This window comes from Melopsittacus undulatus, chromosome 10, assembly GCF_012275295.1.
Source record: "Melopsittacus undulatus isolate bMelUnd1 chromosome 10, bMelUnd1.mat.Z, whole genome shotgun sequence".
Lineage (NCBI taxonomy): Eukaryota > Metazoa > Chordata > Aves > Psittaciformes > Psittaculidae > Melopsittacus > Melopsittacus undulatus.
Genome location: NC_047536.1, coordinates 1,330,211 through 1,343,232, shown reverse-complemented (window position 1 = coordinate 1,343,232; position 13,022 = coordinate 1,330,211). Strand labels below are relative to the sequence as shown.

At 38.6% G+C, this 13,022-nt stretch overlaps 1 protein-coding gene across 3 annotated transcripts in view; it reads right to left on the bottom strand.

The window, feature by feature from the left end:
* Positions 1 to 13,022, bottom strand: part of TENM2 (teneurin transmembrane protein 2) — a 509,002-nt gene that overhangs the window by 458,291 nt on the left and 37,689 nt on the right. For all 3 annotated transcript variants that reach the window (XM_034066670.1, XM_034066671.1, XM_034066672.1), the window contains exon 2: positions 8,025 to 8,300. In XM_034066670.1, the coding sequence (XP_033922561.1) occupies positions 8,025 to 8,300 (276 nt within the window). The remainder of the gene's footprint in view (positions 1 to 8,024; positions 8,301 to 13,022) is intronic.

The window sequence follows — 13,022 nt, the reverse complement described above, 5'->3', positions numbered from 1 at the left end:
GGGAAATGCAAAATACATGTGGGTTTTGTTTCACCACATTATGTTTTGTTATCCACCACATACAGGCAAACCTCCCTGTGAAGGTTTTATCACTCATCAGCCACTCACAATGCATTTATTACCAAGCTGGATTAACTTTATCAGATACGCATCTCTGTTATAGAAAAGTATAAAAAGGCATTATTCCAACTCAGCTATACTTTGAATAAAGGCACTGGCACTTGCTTACCTAGGTGACCTATATCATCTAAGTTTGCTTTCCTAAAGCTAATAATTGACAACTGAAAAACATGCTGTAATGGAGTTCTTGTTAAACACAGTTTTATAATTCCTCTCTAGCAGATGGAAAGCCTCATAATTAAAATATTAATTGAAAAATCTCATGGTTATTTTGAGAGGTGTTTTTAAAGCACTCCATGTTGTGACCTTGACACACAGACACAGACAGCTGTATGCAGAAGCTCTTTCCCTATGAATTCAGGAGAAAGGAAGATCCCAGCTAGCCTCAGCAGGTTATGAAACCAGCTGCTGCAGTATTTTTCAGGTAGACTTAATTCTCTGTCTTTTCTTTCTGTTTTCCTTCATTTCCTGTCTAGATAGCAGATTTTATTTCCTAGGTCCCAATTCCTGCTTGCCTTGGTTCATTCACATAATCCCCAAAAGTCACTCTGAAGATAAACACTGCAAAACAGGGCATAGCTTCAGCCAGGTTCCCATAGGGTACATGGAGAAGCAGCGAGATGGTCAAGGATCAGCAGCCTGAGTGTGACATGGACTGGGGCAGAGGTACTAAGATCACTGACTCCTCAGAGAAATAACTAGTTACAGATTTTATGGACACTGAAGCCCTGACTCAAATGAATGGCCAAGAAGATTATCAGACCTCACCACACCATGCGTTTGTGGAGTTTTGGGGTTTTGTGGGGTATTTTTGTTTGTTTTTAATACTCCATCCAGTTCTTCTATAATCATAAGGGTTAGAAATACATATATCTCTGGAAAAATAAAACCTGACATACTGGTGCACATCTCTCTGGTCAACACTGAACTGGATGGAAACCCTAATGGCTGCTAAATTGCTGACTGCTGGCTACAAGCAACTCAATATCAAGATGGCATGGGATTTTTTTACCTTTGTAGGGCACCTAAATAAGAGCTGTCACTCTTGCCACACCTGCATCCTACATCTCTAGAATATGACCAAACACTCTGTTCCAGAGATGATTTATTAAGCTCCTTCAATATAACTATGTTTGGCACAGCTTCCATCATGTCATCCTGCCAACTGCAGTGTTACTGGGTTATATTAAAATGGTAACAAATGTTTAAAGTTTTATATACTATTATTTCATATTCTTGTCTTCCACAAGGCTTTACAATTTACCAGGACTACATATGCATTTTTTGTCCTTAACCCCATCTTCTAGCCTCCCCCTGCACTGAATACATAAGCCATTTACCTGGACAAAATTGCAGATGTGTAGTTAAGTCTTTAAAAGTCATTCCTGCTAGTCAATTCCCTCATTAGGAAACCACTTTCGATCAGAAGTGCCCTCAGGTTTGAGAGCACATCAAAATTGGATCCACTTAAGCAACCAAGCTTTGATACTGTGCTTAATGACTTTCCAAAATTGTCATTTACAAAGTACTTTACAAGCCTTCCTAAAGAAGAGATGAAGTATGCCCATGCATGAGCTAACCTCCCTAGCACTCCTTCAGAAATCTAGTGGAGGTATGATGGATGCGATTCCATTTTCTGAGTATATGACATTCCATTTCAGTCTCACTATTTCTCTAGGACAATCTGGGCACTTTCTTGTCTACAAACAGATCACACAACTGTGGCAGATCTCCATTTTTGCTCCTTTATATCTGCCCCTTCTGTTTCCAAGCTACCTGTTTCAGTCTGAAAGGGAAATGGGTACACATTTCCCAGACTGTACTAACAACTGAAATCAGTGATCTACTATGCAATGCACAGTAAGTCTACAACTTCCCTGCTGCTTCTTGTACTAAAAACATAGATATACTATCTCAAAATGTAAGGGCATATCAGTTCCCTCCCTGCCCAAATTAAAGACTACACAGATCTACTCAAACTGTATCGCCACTGTTTAAAGACCCTGTTTTAACAAGGAAAGTGTTTTCCACAGGCAAAAGTTAATATTAGCAGGAATAGTTAGGAAGCAAGCTTAAAATCCCACTTTTTAAACCCAGACAGAATTCTGTCACTGGGAATGTTAAAATATTCTCCTTTCAAACTGGTTTTACCACTAAGAGACATTAGCATGCATACAACAAACCCAAATCCTTCTCAAGAGTAGCATCACAGTTTCACTATAACCTTATCTGCAAATTATGAAGTGTGAAATAGAAAGCTGAATAAAAATTAGAATAATAAAATATTGAGAACAACATGTCAAAATTAAAGTAAAAATAGGAAAATAAACTCACTGTCATCTGGTGACTCTGTAAACTTCCTGATGCAGTAACATCTCTATTGTCTGCCTAAGTCTGTTATTCAACAACATCCCTGGAAAAGCCCAGGTTATCCTGCTCATAAAATGGAAGCAACTATAAAATATTAGGTCAGTTTGAATTATGGGGTAACTTCTGTTCATTTGGGGTTTTTAAGATTTACTTTACATATGCATTTGAGAAATTGTGACTGAAAATTTCAGTGGGGGAACAAAGAAAGAAAAATGTAATTTCCAATTTTCTCTTAAGATTCAATAAGGAGCACAACAGATAAATGTTGTTTCTCATACTTTACCTTACAGTTTTACCAACTTCATTTTACTTTATGTGTGGTACTTCCCCCCCCCCCCCCCCCCCAAGAAGTGATATGCACAAATGCCATTGCCTGGTATTCAAACTTTCAATTATTAGCACAAGAAACACCACTAAAGTAATGCAGAAAAAATAACAGAATCCATTATCAGCAATATGTCTAGATAGCAAATATTGATGTATATTGAACCTGAAAGACTTGTGAAGCATCCTACAACACCTTTCCACGTGACCTGAATCCTCACATCTGATGCTAGAGACAAGCTGCCTCCAAGGGACTATGGAATATATTCTCCAGGAAGAAAAGGAGATGAAGTAAGAAAAGTGCATGGCACTACCAGATTCAGTGTCAGGACTCACATTTGTCCCAATAATACACCACTTTCCCACACCTCAGAAGGTACAGCTGTGCTATTAACACAAAAATGCTTCCATACTTGCAAAATTGTTCGCTTTTCACAGGTATTATCTACAGAAAGCAACCAAACTCACAGCATTTTATTGTGGATTTCTGTAAAACATACACACAGATTATCACAGGATGACCTTGAACTATTTTCCTTGTTTTGCTGAAGTCTGAGATTGCCTTGTTCCTTCCCATTCATTCTTGTCTTGCTGTTCAATTCAGATTCGTTGCTAGTAAGATAAAAGCATTCCTTGATCATTATTTTTGGTCTGACATTATTTAATAACGTGGTTTCAATGATGGAATCTCTCCTCCTCACACCAAACACACTTTTTCTCTTTTCTGACACACAAATGTAAACTTCTTGGCTCCTCTATCACTTGCAAAAGGTAAAATATGTCAACCTGACCCAATCTTGAGGGAGGTGTGTTGCCTACTGGAGGCTTGGATCAGGGATGCTGCTGACAGGCTGCCTGGTCTAGTCAGTCCTACTTACTATTACCCACTTCTTGTGGTCCATGTGAGTGCCAGTGGTTCATTTGGAGCTCGGCCCAATAAATTAGGAATTAGAGATGAGTGCACATCTACAGGGTTGTGATGGTAATGAAAACATGGTGGGATGGCTTCTATGGAATGGAATGGAAAGTTATAGGCTCTTTTGGAAAGACAGGCTGGGCAGACAGGAAAGGGGCATAGCTATTTATGTCAGGGATAGGCTGAAGAGTCTGGAACTCTGCCTGATGATGGGTGATGAGCCAACAGAGAGCTTGAGGGTCAGGATCAAAGGAAGGAGAACTGCAATGGGGGACATTACTGTAGGGGTGTGCTACAGCCCCCCCAGTCAGAAGGTCTCTGTGAATGAAGCTCACTACAGGTAGATAGGAACAGTTTCACACTCGCAGGCGCTTGTCCTCATGGACTTCAACCACCCTGATATCTGTTGGAGTGATGGTACGGCCCAGCAAAAGCAATCCAGGAGGTTCCTTGATTGTGTGGAAGACAACTTCCTCCTGCAAGCAATAGAGGAGCCGACAAGGAGAGGTGCTGTGCTTGACCTTGTGCTCACCAACAGGGAAGGGCTGGGTAGAAATGTGATGCTCCAAGGCGGCCTTGGCTGTAGTGATTATGAGATGGTCGAGTCTGAGATCTTCAGGACAGTGAGAAGAGCGTGCAGCAAGATCACTGCCCTGGGGACTGCAAGAGAGCAGAATTTGGGCTCTTCAGGAACTTACTCAGTAAAGTTCCATGGGACATAGCCCTAGAGGGCTCAGGGGCCCAAGACCATCAGTTGATATTCAGGAATCACCTGCTACAAGCTCAGGAGTGTTACATCATAACAAGAATGAAATGGAGCAAGAAGGCAAGGAGACCTCCATGGATGGATAAGGAACTACTGAGAAAACTTATAGAAGGTGGAAGTGAAGACAGGTGGCCTAGGAAGAATACAGGGACATTGGGAAACTAGGGATCAGGTCAGGAAAGCTAAGGCCCACTTGGAATTGAGTGTGCAAAGGGATGTCAAGGGTAAAAGGAAGGGCTTCTGTAAGTATGTCACTACCTAAACAGAATCAGCGCCTAAGCTTTACTCTGGAAATAGGAATACTGGAGGCTTAGGAAGGAACATAGGTCAACTGACAACAAATGCTACTTTTGAAAAGGATTCCATGATGTTTTGGGACAAACAGTTGCAAGATTTAACAGAAGGAAATGAAAAAAGCATTCATAAACTCCTGTCTATCCCCTATCCTGTGTACTTGTGGGTACCTGTAAGTAATTCCCTCTACAAAGCTGGCAGATGACATCAGAGAAGAGCTATATTTCTGATTTACTTTTTACATGTGTATGTATCCTGAAAAGATGTATTTACTTAAAACTCACAACACATCACGTTGAATAACAATTTGATGATAGACTTGCTGTAACATATTCACATAGCTGTGTCTAAAGAAGAGATGGCCAGAATGAGACAGTAGTGGAAACTGTAAAATGTGATAAGAATTTAGAGCTTAATCAGAATTATGAATATAAAAGTGCTGCTTTTCAAACTGGATCACCAAGAAGGTGTCTTGTTAGGAAGAATTTTCATATACCAAGGAAAACATTGAATTAAAATGAGTTTCCATTGTTTCAATTTATCTATAAGTATTTCAGACCTGCTAATATTCCAAGGTTCACAGAATTCTAATTTATGATAAAATAAAATCACACTAAATCTAGAAGTGAGAAAACGGTCGTCAGCTTTGAGAATGGATTTGAATGGGAACCAAATCACATTGTTAGAACAATTTTTAGGAATTAAGCCTCCTCTGTGCTACTTAGAGATGCACTAAGAGTGACAGAATACATTTACTATTACAAGAAAAGTGAGAGGTTTGGGTTTGGTTTTATTACAGTGATATAAATGGTGATAGCACCTCAATTTAAAAAAGAATAATCACCTTTTGGAGTTGAACTACTGTTTTGTAACTTTATGAGGGAAAAAAAAACTTTAACAGTACTTTAGATAAATTCAGTAGTCTATGCATCATGAGTTCCCTCTAATATTGATAGGCAGAAATAGATAACATCTTATGCCAAGAAATGTCTTGTTTTATGTAGTATCCCGCAAACCTGAAACCATATCAGAGAGTGAATTTCTCTTGAAGTATAGATTCTTGTTACTTCTTCTTCAAGATGAATACCTAGCAGGTTATTGATCTGCTTCTGAAGGACACAGTGTTTATTATGTAGGAAACCACTGCTGGCACAAGCGTGAGAAATTAATGATGGTTTTGTAAGTGTCCACACTGTGGTGCTGAACCAGTGGGGCAACTGTCAATCTATATGATAATGCATCCCCAAACTTCATAAAATCAGTGATGTGAAGAACATTGATTTTTGAGCTAACCAGGATTTGTGAGAGAGTAAAACTAAAACTCTGTGTATATTATAGTTGCTTCTTACTTACATGATGTGTTTTTTAACCAACCAATCATACAGGAACCCTTACCACGAAACCTTTTCCAAGTAAAAATGAATTCCAGATGCTGGTTTGTTTCTTGCATGCTGTTTGATCATGTCATTTTTTCTCTTATTAACATCACTGTTAGAAAAATTACCTATTCAAACTGGACTCATTGCACTGTATTTTCAATTACTTAACAATTCATTTATTACAAGGAGGAAAAAGAAATGCAAGCAAGCACACTCATTCTTCTATCAATCTCTGCAACAGTATGTATGAAAGTAGGTCCTGAGATGAAATTTTCTCAGACAAAAAGTGTGGCACATTGCTTCCACTGAAATGGAGACAATCACCTTCAGAGAAGCAAGTCTATGGTATAGAATGAATCCCACTTGTTCCATAATGCCAGAACTTCCTTAGTCAGGTGTTTTACTTGAAATTATGCACAGTAACCTTATCAAAACTACACTAGAAAGTCAATGGAACTTGTCATATCTTCTGTGAATTGTATTCTTATTAAAAAAACCAAAAAAAACAATAACTGATTCTTTCTAAAATACAGTCTTCCTTGTACAAATCATTATTAGTAAATATATATTTCCACTTTGGTTTTGATGAAGAATCATATCCTGCTATGCCTGTGGAGGGGAGATACTACTTATAGATTCAATCTAAATCAACAAAAAAGAAGGCTGCTGTTACAAACAAAATCAGTTGTATTTTTCTAACTTGTTTCTATCAATGTAAAACCTGTACTACAGTTTGGCTGGCTTGCTTTGACAAGCTGTTGCTTGTGTTTCTAGTGCCCAGCTCACTGCTTCTGTTGAAACCAAGACAACCATCAGGAAGTACAGGGAGGAGCCTAAAATAAACATCTAAAAAATTCCTCTTCTGAGAGACACCCAGCATGTAACAAATTCAATGTTATCACAAGTAATACGGATAGAGAGAGCTGCTTTCATTAGCTTGTATCAGCTGCTGGAATAGTTCCTCTGAGGCTATAACACTAGGGAGATTCCTCTTCATCTTCTCAGAATGGCACATACCAAACCCTTCACTTCATATTTTACCTAAGCCGAGTTGGCCCCTTCATCACCCTATAGGATGGAGGTGCAATTCCTGCAAATCCATGTGTACAATTTTTCCTGTTTAGTTTAATTCAAAGATATGTGAGCACAGAAAATTCCCTGGTAAGAATATTTAGCTGAGACATTTGAACATGGCTGTGGGTTACATACATGTGAAAGGACAGCTGGCTTCATGCAGTCCACTTGGAGAGCAACCCCATGCTAGGTGTTCTGACACAAGTGAGAGCTGCACTGTCTAAGGTTTCATTTCTATGAACTTATTAAACTACATGAAACAGAAGTGCTTTGCCTCAGTCTGATGCAGAGATTTGCTTTCTAAATGCCCCACAGTACTTACCTATAATCAAACAGCAAGTTAATTTTACTTTCTCAAAAGTTCAGCAGATGGAAAACCACACAAAATTAGCACCACTGTCACAGCTACTGGCATATTGTAGATTAATAACATTGTAATTACTTCAAGCTGTGCATAAAAATCACATATGAAACGATTTCTCTTAAATTCCTTTCTGCTTCTCATTGTTAAGTTTGACTTAGTGTACTCTGAGCACATACATCTGTGAAAGATTATTGCATATAAAGTAAACTGCAAGATAAACCACAATATATACTGTATGATAGAGGTAATAGAGTTCCCTGATATCAATGCTGAAAAACCTCCAACATTAAAAAGCAGCTTTTGTCAAACCCAGAAAAAAGTGAACAATTGACCTTTAAAAGAATCCTCATATATTATTAAGTATTATCACATTCTCATACACGCGCATTCAATATATACTGAAGAAAAAAGACCTACCGTTTTCCTCATCCGACTTATTTTCATTGTCAGAGTCGGTAAGTGTGAGAGCTGAGTTTTCACGGCTTGACAGACCGGAACTGCGCCTGGATTTGATCCCTCTTCCCCACAGCCTGATGGCATGCTCTGGAGACATTCCTCCCTCTGTGTCCGAGTCAGCATCAGAGCCCGTGCTCAAGGAATAGCCTTGATGGAGTATTCCTATGTCTGAGCAGTAGCCGCTTCGATGGGGAGAGGGTTCACAGATTCCTAGCTCTGCAAGGGTGAAGTTTGTTCCTAGAAGAGCAATAAAAAATGCCAACTTAAATGAAATCATTTAAAAGCTAAGGGGTTTATTTTAAGTTTGAAAGTAACAGACCTTTCTGATTTCTCTAAACTATGCTGTATGCCAAGCCTTTGGAACGAGTTACAGAGATCTCTGGTGGATGGATACAAAAGATGCTTAAAATGGATGAAATACACAAAATAGGAAAGATATCTAAATTTCAGATTATTTTGGGCCCAAATAATTAATTACTTAGGTATGCGATTACCATAAAGCTGGTGACAAGTGCTAATGACTTGACCTGTTTTATGCTGTACCTATATTTGTAGGACCAGAGCACAAACTTTAGAGCATTTGAATACTGAGAATTTTTCCTAACAAAGCTAATTTTCTCTTATACAAGTCTCGTCTAGAGATAGGGTTTTTAATTCTAATTTTCATATAGTTTCCAATTTCATAAACCATAAACACTTATTGGGCAAACAGAATTTACCAGTTTTGCACTTTCATGTTTGGTGAGATTGGTAGTTCAATATCTGCTCTCAAAATCAGACAGACTTTGTCATCACTGCCATTGTTTTTACCTTTTTTCCCCATACTCCACAAGAAAGTGGGCATCGATACCGAAACCAGGAGGTCATTTAGATTAAAGGCAAAACTTTGAGGAACAATGTCAAACCATGCGACCCATAGCAGTTAATAACGACTCAGTGGAAAAAGTCTCATGCATTTTTAAAGCACACGGAGGCCCCCTGGGCTCTAAGAAAGTGCAGACTTGCTGGTTGATTTCGGCTTATGTATTTGCTTCCTACAGTAATGAACAGGATGGTAAAAAAAATACACAGAAATATTTACTGGTCTCTAAGGCTTTTGAAGGTTTCGAAAAGCAAAATGGATTTATCTTCATTACACTGGGCTAAAAATGGAGAACAAAACCAGGCTGAAGCTGCTTCAGTATAACTGCCAATTATTTATTTTCTTAATTCACAGGGAAACTAGATTTGTGGTCTATGTTTCCTAAGCAGTAGTTTTATTTTGTCCAAAAGCAGTTTATCTTTTCTCCCCTTCCTTGGGCTATGTATCTATCAGAATGAAGGTATACAGAAGAAATTCATGCACTAAATGAATAACACACCTAAGTATCATCAATTAATAACCATGCTAACGTGTTGTTTTGTGTATTTTTAAGTATTACAACTTCTTTCACAGATTAGCCAGGAAAGATCATATGGTATCAAGAGAGTGGCCAACAACATTAGGTATGTAAGTATCACAGACAGGATGCTTCTAAAGAAATGAAGTGTGTAGTGGTAACGTTTAAAAGAATATACAAGGGCTGATATTAAAAGTCAGCTCTCTTTCAACATCTAATTAACCCAAACTCTCCTAGCTAGGGGAATATCTTAATCTGCAAACTGATATTTATTCTAGTAATCAGAAACCTTGTGGTTTAGTCAAAAGCAATGAACTGAACAGTCCTAAAAATGAGCTTCTCAAGTGCTCCTCAGTCTACAGATCTACACCCCCAACCAAACAAAAAAAGAGTAAAAAGCTCCAGCAGCTCTAGCATAACAGATGAAACAAAGTTACTGTTACAGAAAAGGTGAACTCTAATAATGTGCAAGTTCAGAAGACATTCTAATAAAAGCAGCTCAAATGATTATAGTTTTGTTTTAGCCATATTGGCAAACTAACCCTAGACTCATAAAAAAGGTCAAAATCAACCCAATATAAAAATTATATTAAAGAATGAAATGAACTGAAGCCTAATAGCCCCACTCTTTCTGACCTACACAGGTAGAGTCCATGCTGACATTAGACACATGTTACAATTACCAAAGTTATCATGAAAGTGAAGTTTTTCAGGTTTCCTTCTTTGATGGGGACATAGATGTCTACAAATACACACAAATTATAAATACATTACTCATAGAATACTAGAATGGTTTGTTTTGGAGAGACCTTAAGTATCACCCACTTATAACACCTGCCACTGGCAGGGACCCCTTCCACTGGAGCAGCTGCTCCAAGCCCCTCTGTCCAACCTGGCCTTGAGCACTGCCAGGGATGGGGCAGCCACAGCTTCTCTGGGCACCCTGTGCCAGCGCCTCAGCACCCTCACAGGGAAGAACTTCTGCATAAGAACTTAATCAACCACTCTAAAGCCATTCTCCCTTGCCTGTCCCTATAGGCACCTGCCTAAAGCCCCTCTCCAGGTTTCCTGTTGGCCCCTTCAGGCACTGGAATCTGCCTAAAGAGAAGGTCTTCCTGGAATCTTCTCTTCTCCAGACTGAACAAGCCCAGCTGTCTCACCCTGTTTTCATAGGAAAGGTGCTCCAGCACTCTTTATTAGCTTAATTAAGCTGTTTTACATACACAGTAAAACATTTTAATGATATTCTGTGGATTGTAACAGCCATTACAAGCCCAAATGATTTAACTCTGATTAGCATCCTGTATTGACATCAAAATCAGACTGTAACATCCAGTGCAAAAGATAATCTTCAGAGAATGCCTCACTTTATTTGTCTGAGGAAAATGGCAAAGGAAAATGGTAGGAAAATACAGTATTCACAGAAACCATTCACCCAATTGGGTTTTATTATCTGGCAACTTGGCACCTTCCAGAAGCATGGAGAAAAAGATTTGAAAACTGACCAAATAAACAAAATTGAGAGGTGGATCAGATCAACTCAAGAACATAATTAGAATCAGGCTCCGAGCCTCTGGGAAAGGATTTTCTATGCTGCTTCTCAGAAATCTCCTTACAGTCTTAGCACTGAAAATCTCAAGCATCCTGATGATAGACATGAAATATTCCAGCCATTTCCCTCTCTACTGAAAACATGTTCTTCTCTGGTAGACTCTAAATGAGTTTTATTTATTAGTTTTCAGTATTTGCTTCTGCAAAATATTATTTGAGAGTGTTCTGTAAGGCAGCATGCAAGGGTGAAATAAATTGTCCTCGAATACCCATGGATAACCACATAAGAATGCCTTTTGGAGACTTTTTCACATCTGTATACATACATAGATTTTATATATATATACACAAAGCATTTTTCATATGTTAGATCTAAATATATAAAAATGCATCTATGTATATTACACTTCCTGATACCTTCATAGCCTTTAATTTGATGTAAAATCTGGGGAAAATGAACTAGAATCTTACAGGTATTTTCCAACCTAAATTATCCTATGAAAATGAGATAGAAACACTAAAATTATATTGTATAGATTTCTTGATCTGTATCATGTTCTCCTACATGCATTGTTTCCCTAAAATGAAACTGCCCATACTTCTCGAATAACATATGAACTTGCACAAATATAATATTATCTTATTCGCTCAGCCATTACTGCGTATTACAGTATTAATGGCCACTCTTGTAAACTCAGAAGATAAATATCGTTCTGGATGCACAGAAATCACCTATCCAACAATTCACAGCATAAAGAACCCTACTATTAATTGGCAAATAAAGCACAGTCTCACAAATAATGAGAAAATATCCAGCTTGTTTCATATCCACTCATACTGACAGCATACTCCATATAGAATCCCAGGTCACAGGAACAAAGCACCTTTCCTTGCTGTCACTGCCAGTACCTATACCTATACAGCACCTATGAGCTGGAGTGAGTAAACACAGACAAAGCCTGGCTGGGGTTCAGACTGAGTGTCTCTTTCAAGAACTATCTTCCTCACAGCTTTTTAAGGGATTAGGAAATCAAGCAAATAAAGCTCTCCTAGAAGAAAAGCGAAGGAAGGAGAGCAGCAGTACCTGTTGTTTGTCATATCCTGGGAATCCAAATTGTACTGCTGTGTATTCAGAAATCTGGTCCCTGAGCTAAACTGCACTACTAGCAGTAGCAGTCAAGGCAGATGGGTGGCTTCTCACGCTGTTGTAAAGCACACTCCCTCTCTAGGGCTTGCACGGAGTTGGGAATAATTGCATCCTCCTGAAACTCCCCTTGCAAAGCAGGGCTGAAATGTGCAGGCAGAATACATCCTTTCACATGCAGACTTCACGGTGTTTTCTTTCAGATTCTCATAGCATCTATGACATTGCTGGTGACATGAAGTGAAAATAGACAACATCAGATCCTTACGGGTGGAACAGAAACCTCCTTCTCTCAAAGAACACACCACATACACAAAAATAGTCACTAGTTTTTTTGCTGTTTCATATGCAAACCAAGCTTACTTGCCTGAATCCCCAGTCCCTTCATCCACACCTGCAGAAATCACTAGCCTGTTTTCATTAAAGAGCAGCAGTTAATACCAGCTGCTCCATTAAGGTGTATGTAATCTCTCCTACAAGAATAAACCAGTAGTTATACTAGTTTACAAATGCAATATAACGTTATGTACTTGATCATCATTGCCCATAGCCTACATGCTGTGAATAGTCTCTCAATAGAGTAGAAAATATGTTTTCCTTTTAATTTGCACATTACTTCTTTTGAGCATTATTGAGTATATAAATACTTCCTAAAAGTGTGTTTAATTCAATGATATACAATTGTACTCATTAGCTAAGACTAGAAAGCATTACCATACAAGCAAAGGTTATTTTCACCTAACCTCTAGGCAGAGGTCTCATTTGGGTAATTACAAATTGCATGACTTGCCCTTCTGAAGATTAATCTAATCCAGCTGTGATCGCTACAAGCTGCCTCAGAGGAAGATATCTGAACCAGTAGTGCACAGATAGGAGGAATCTGCC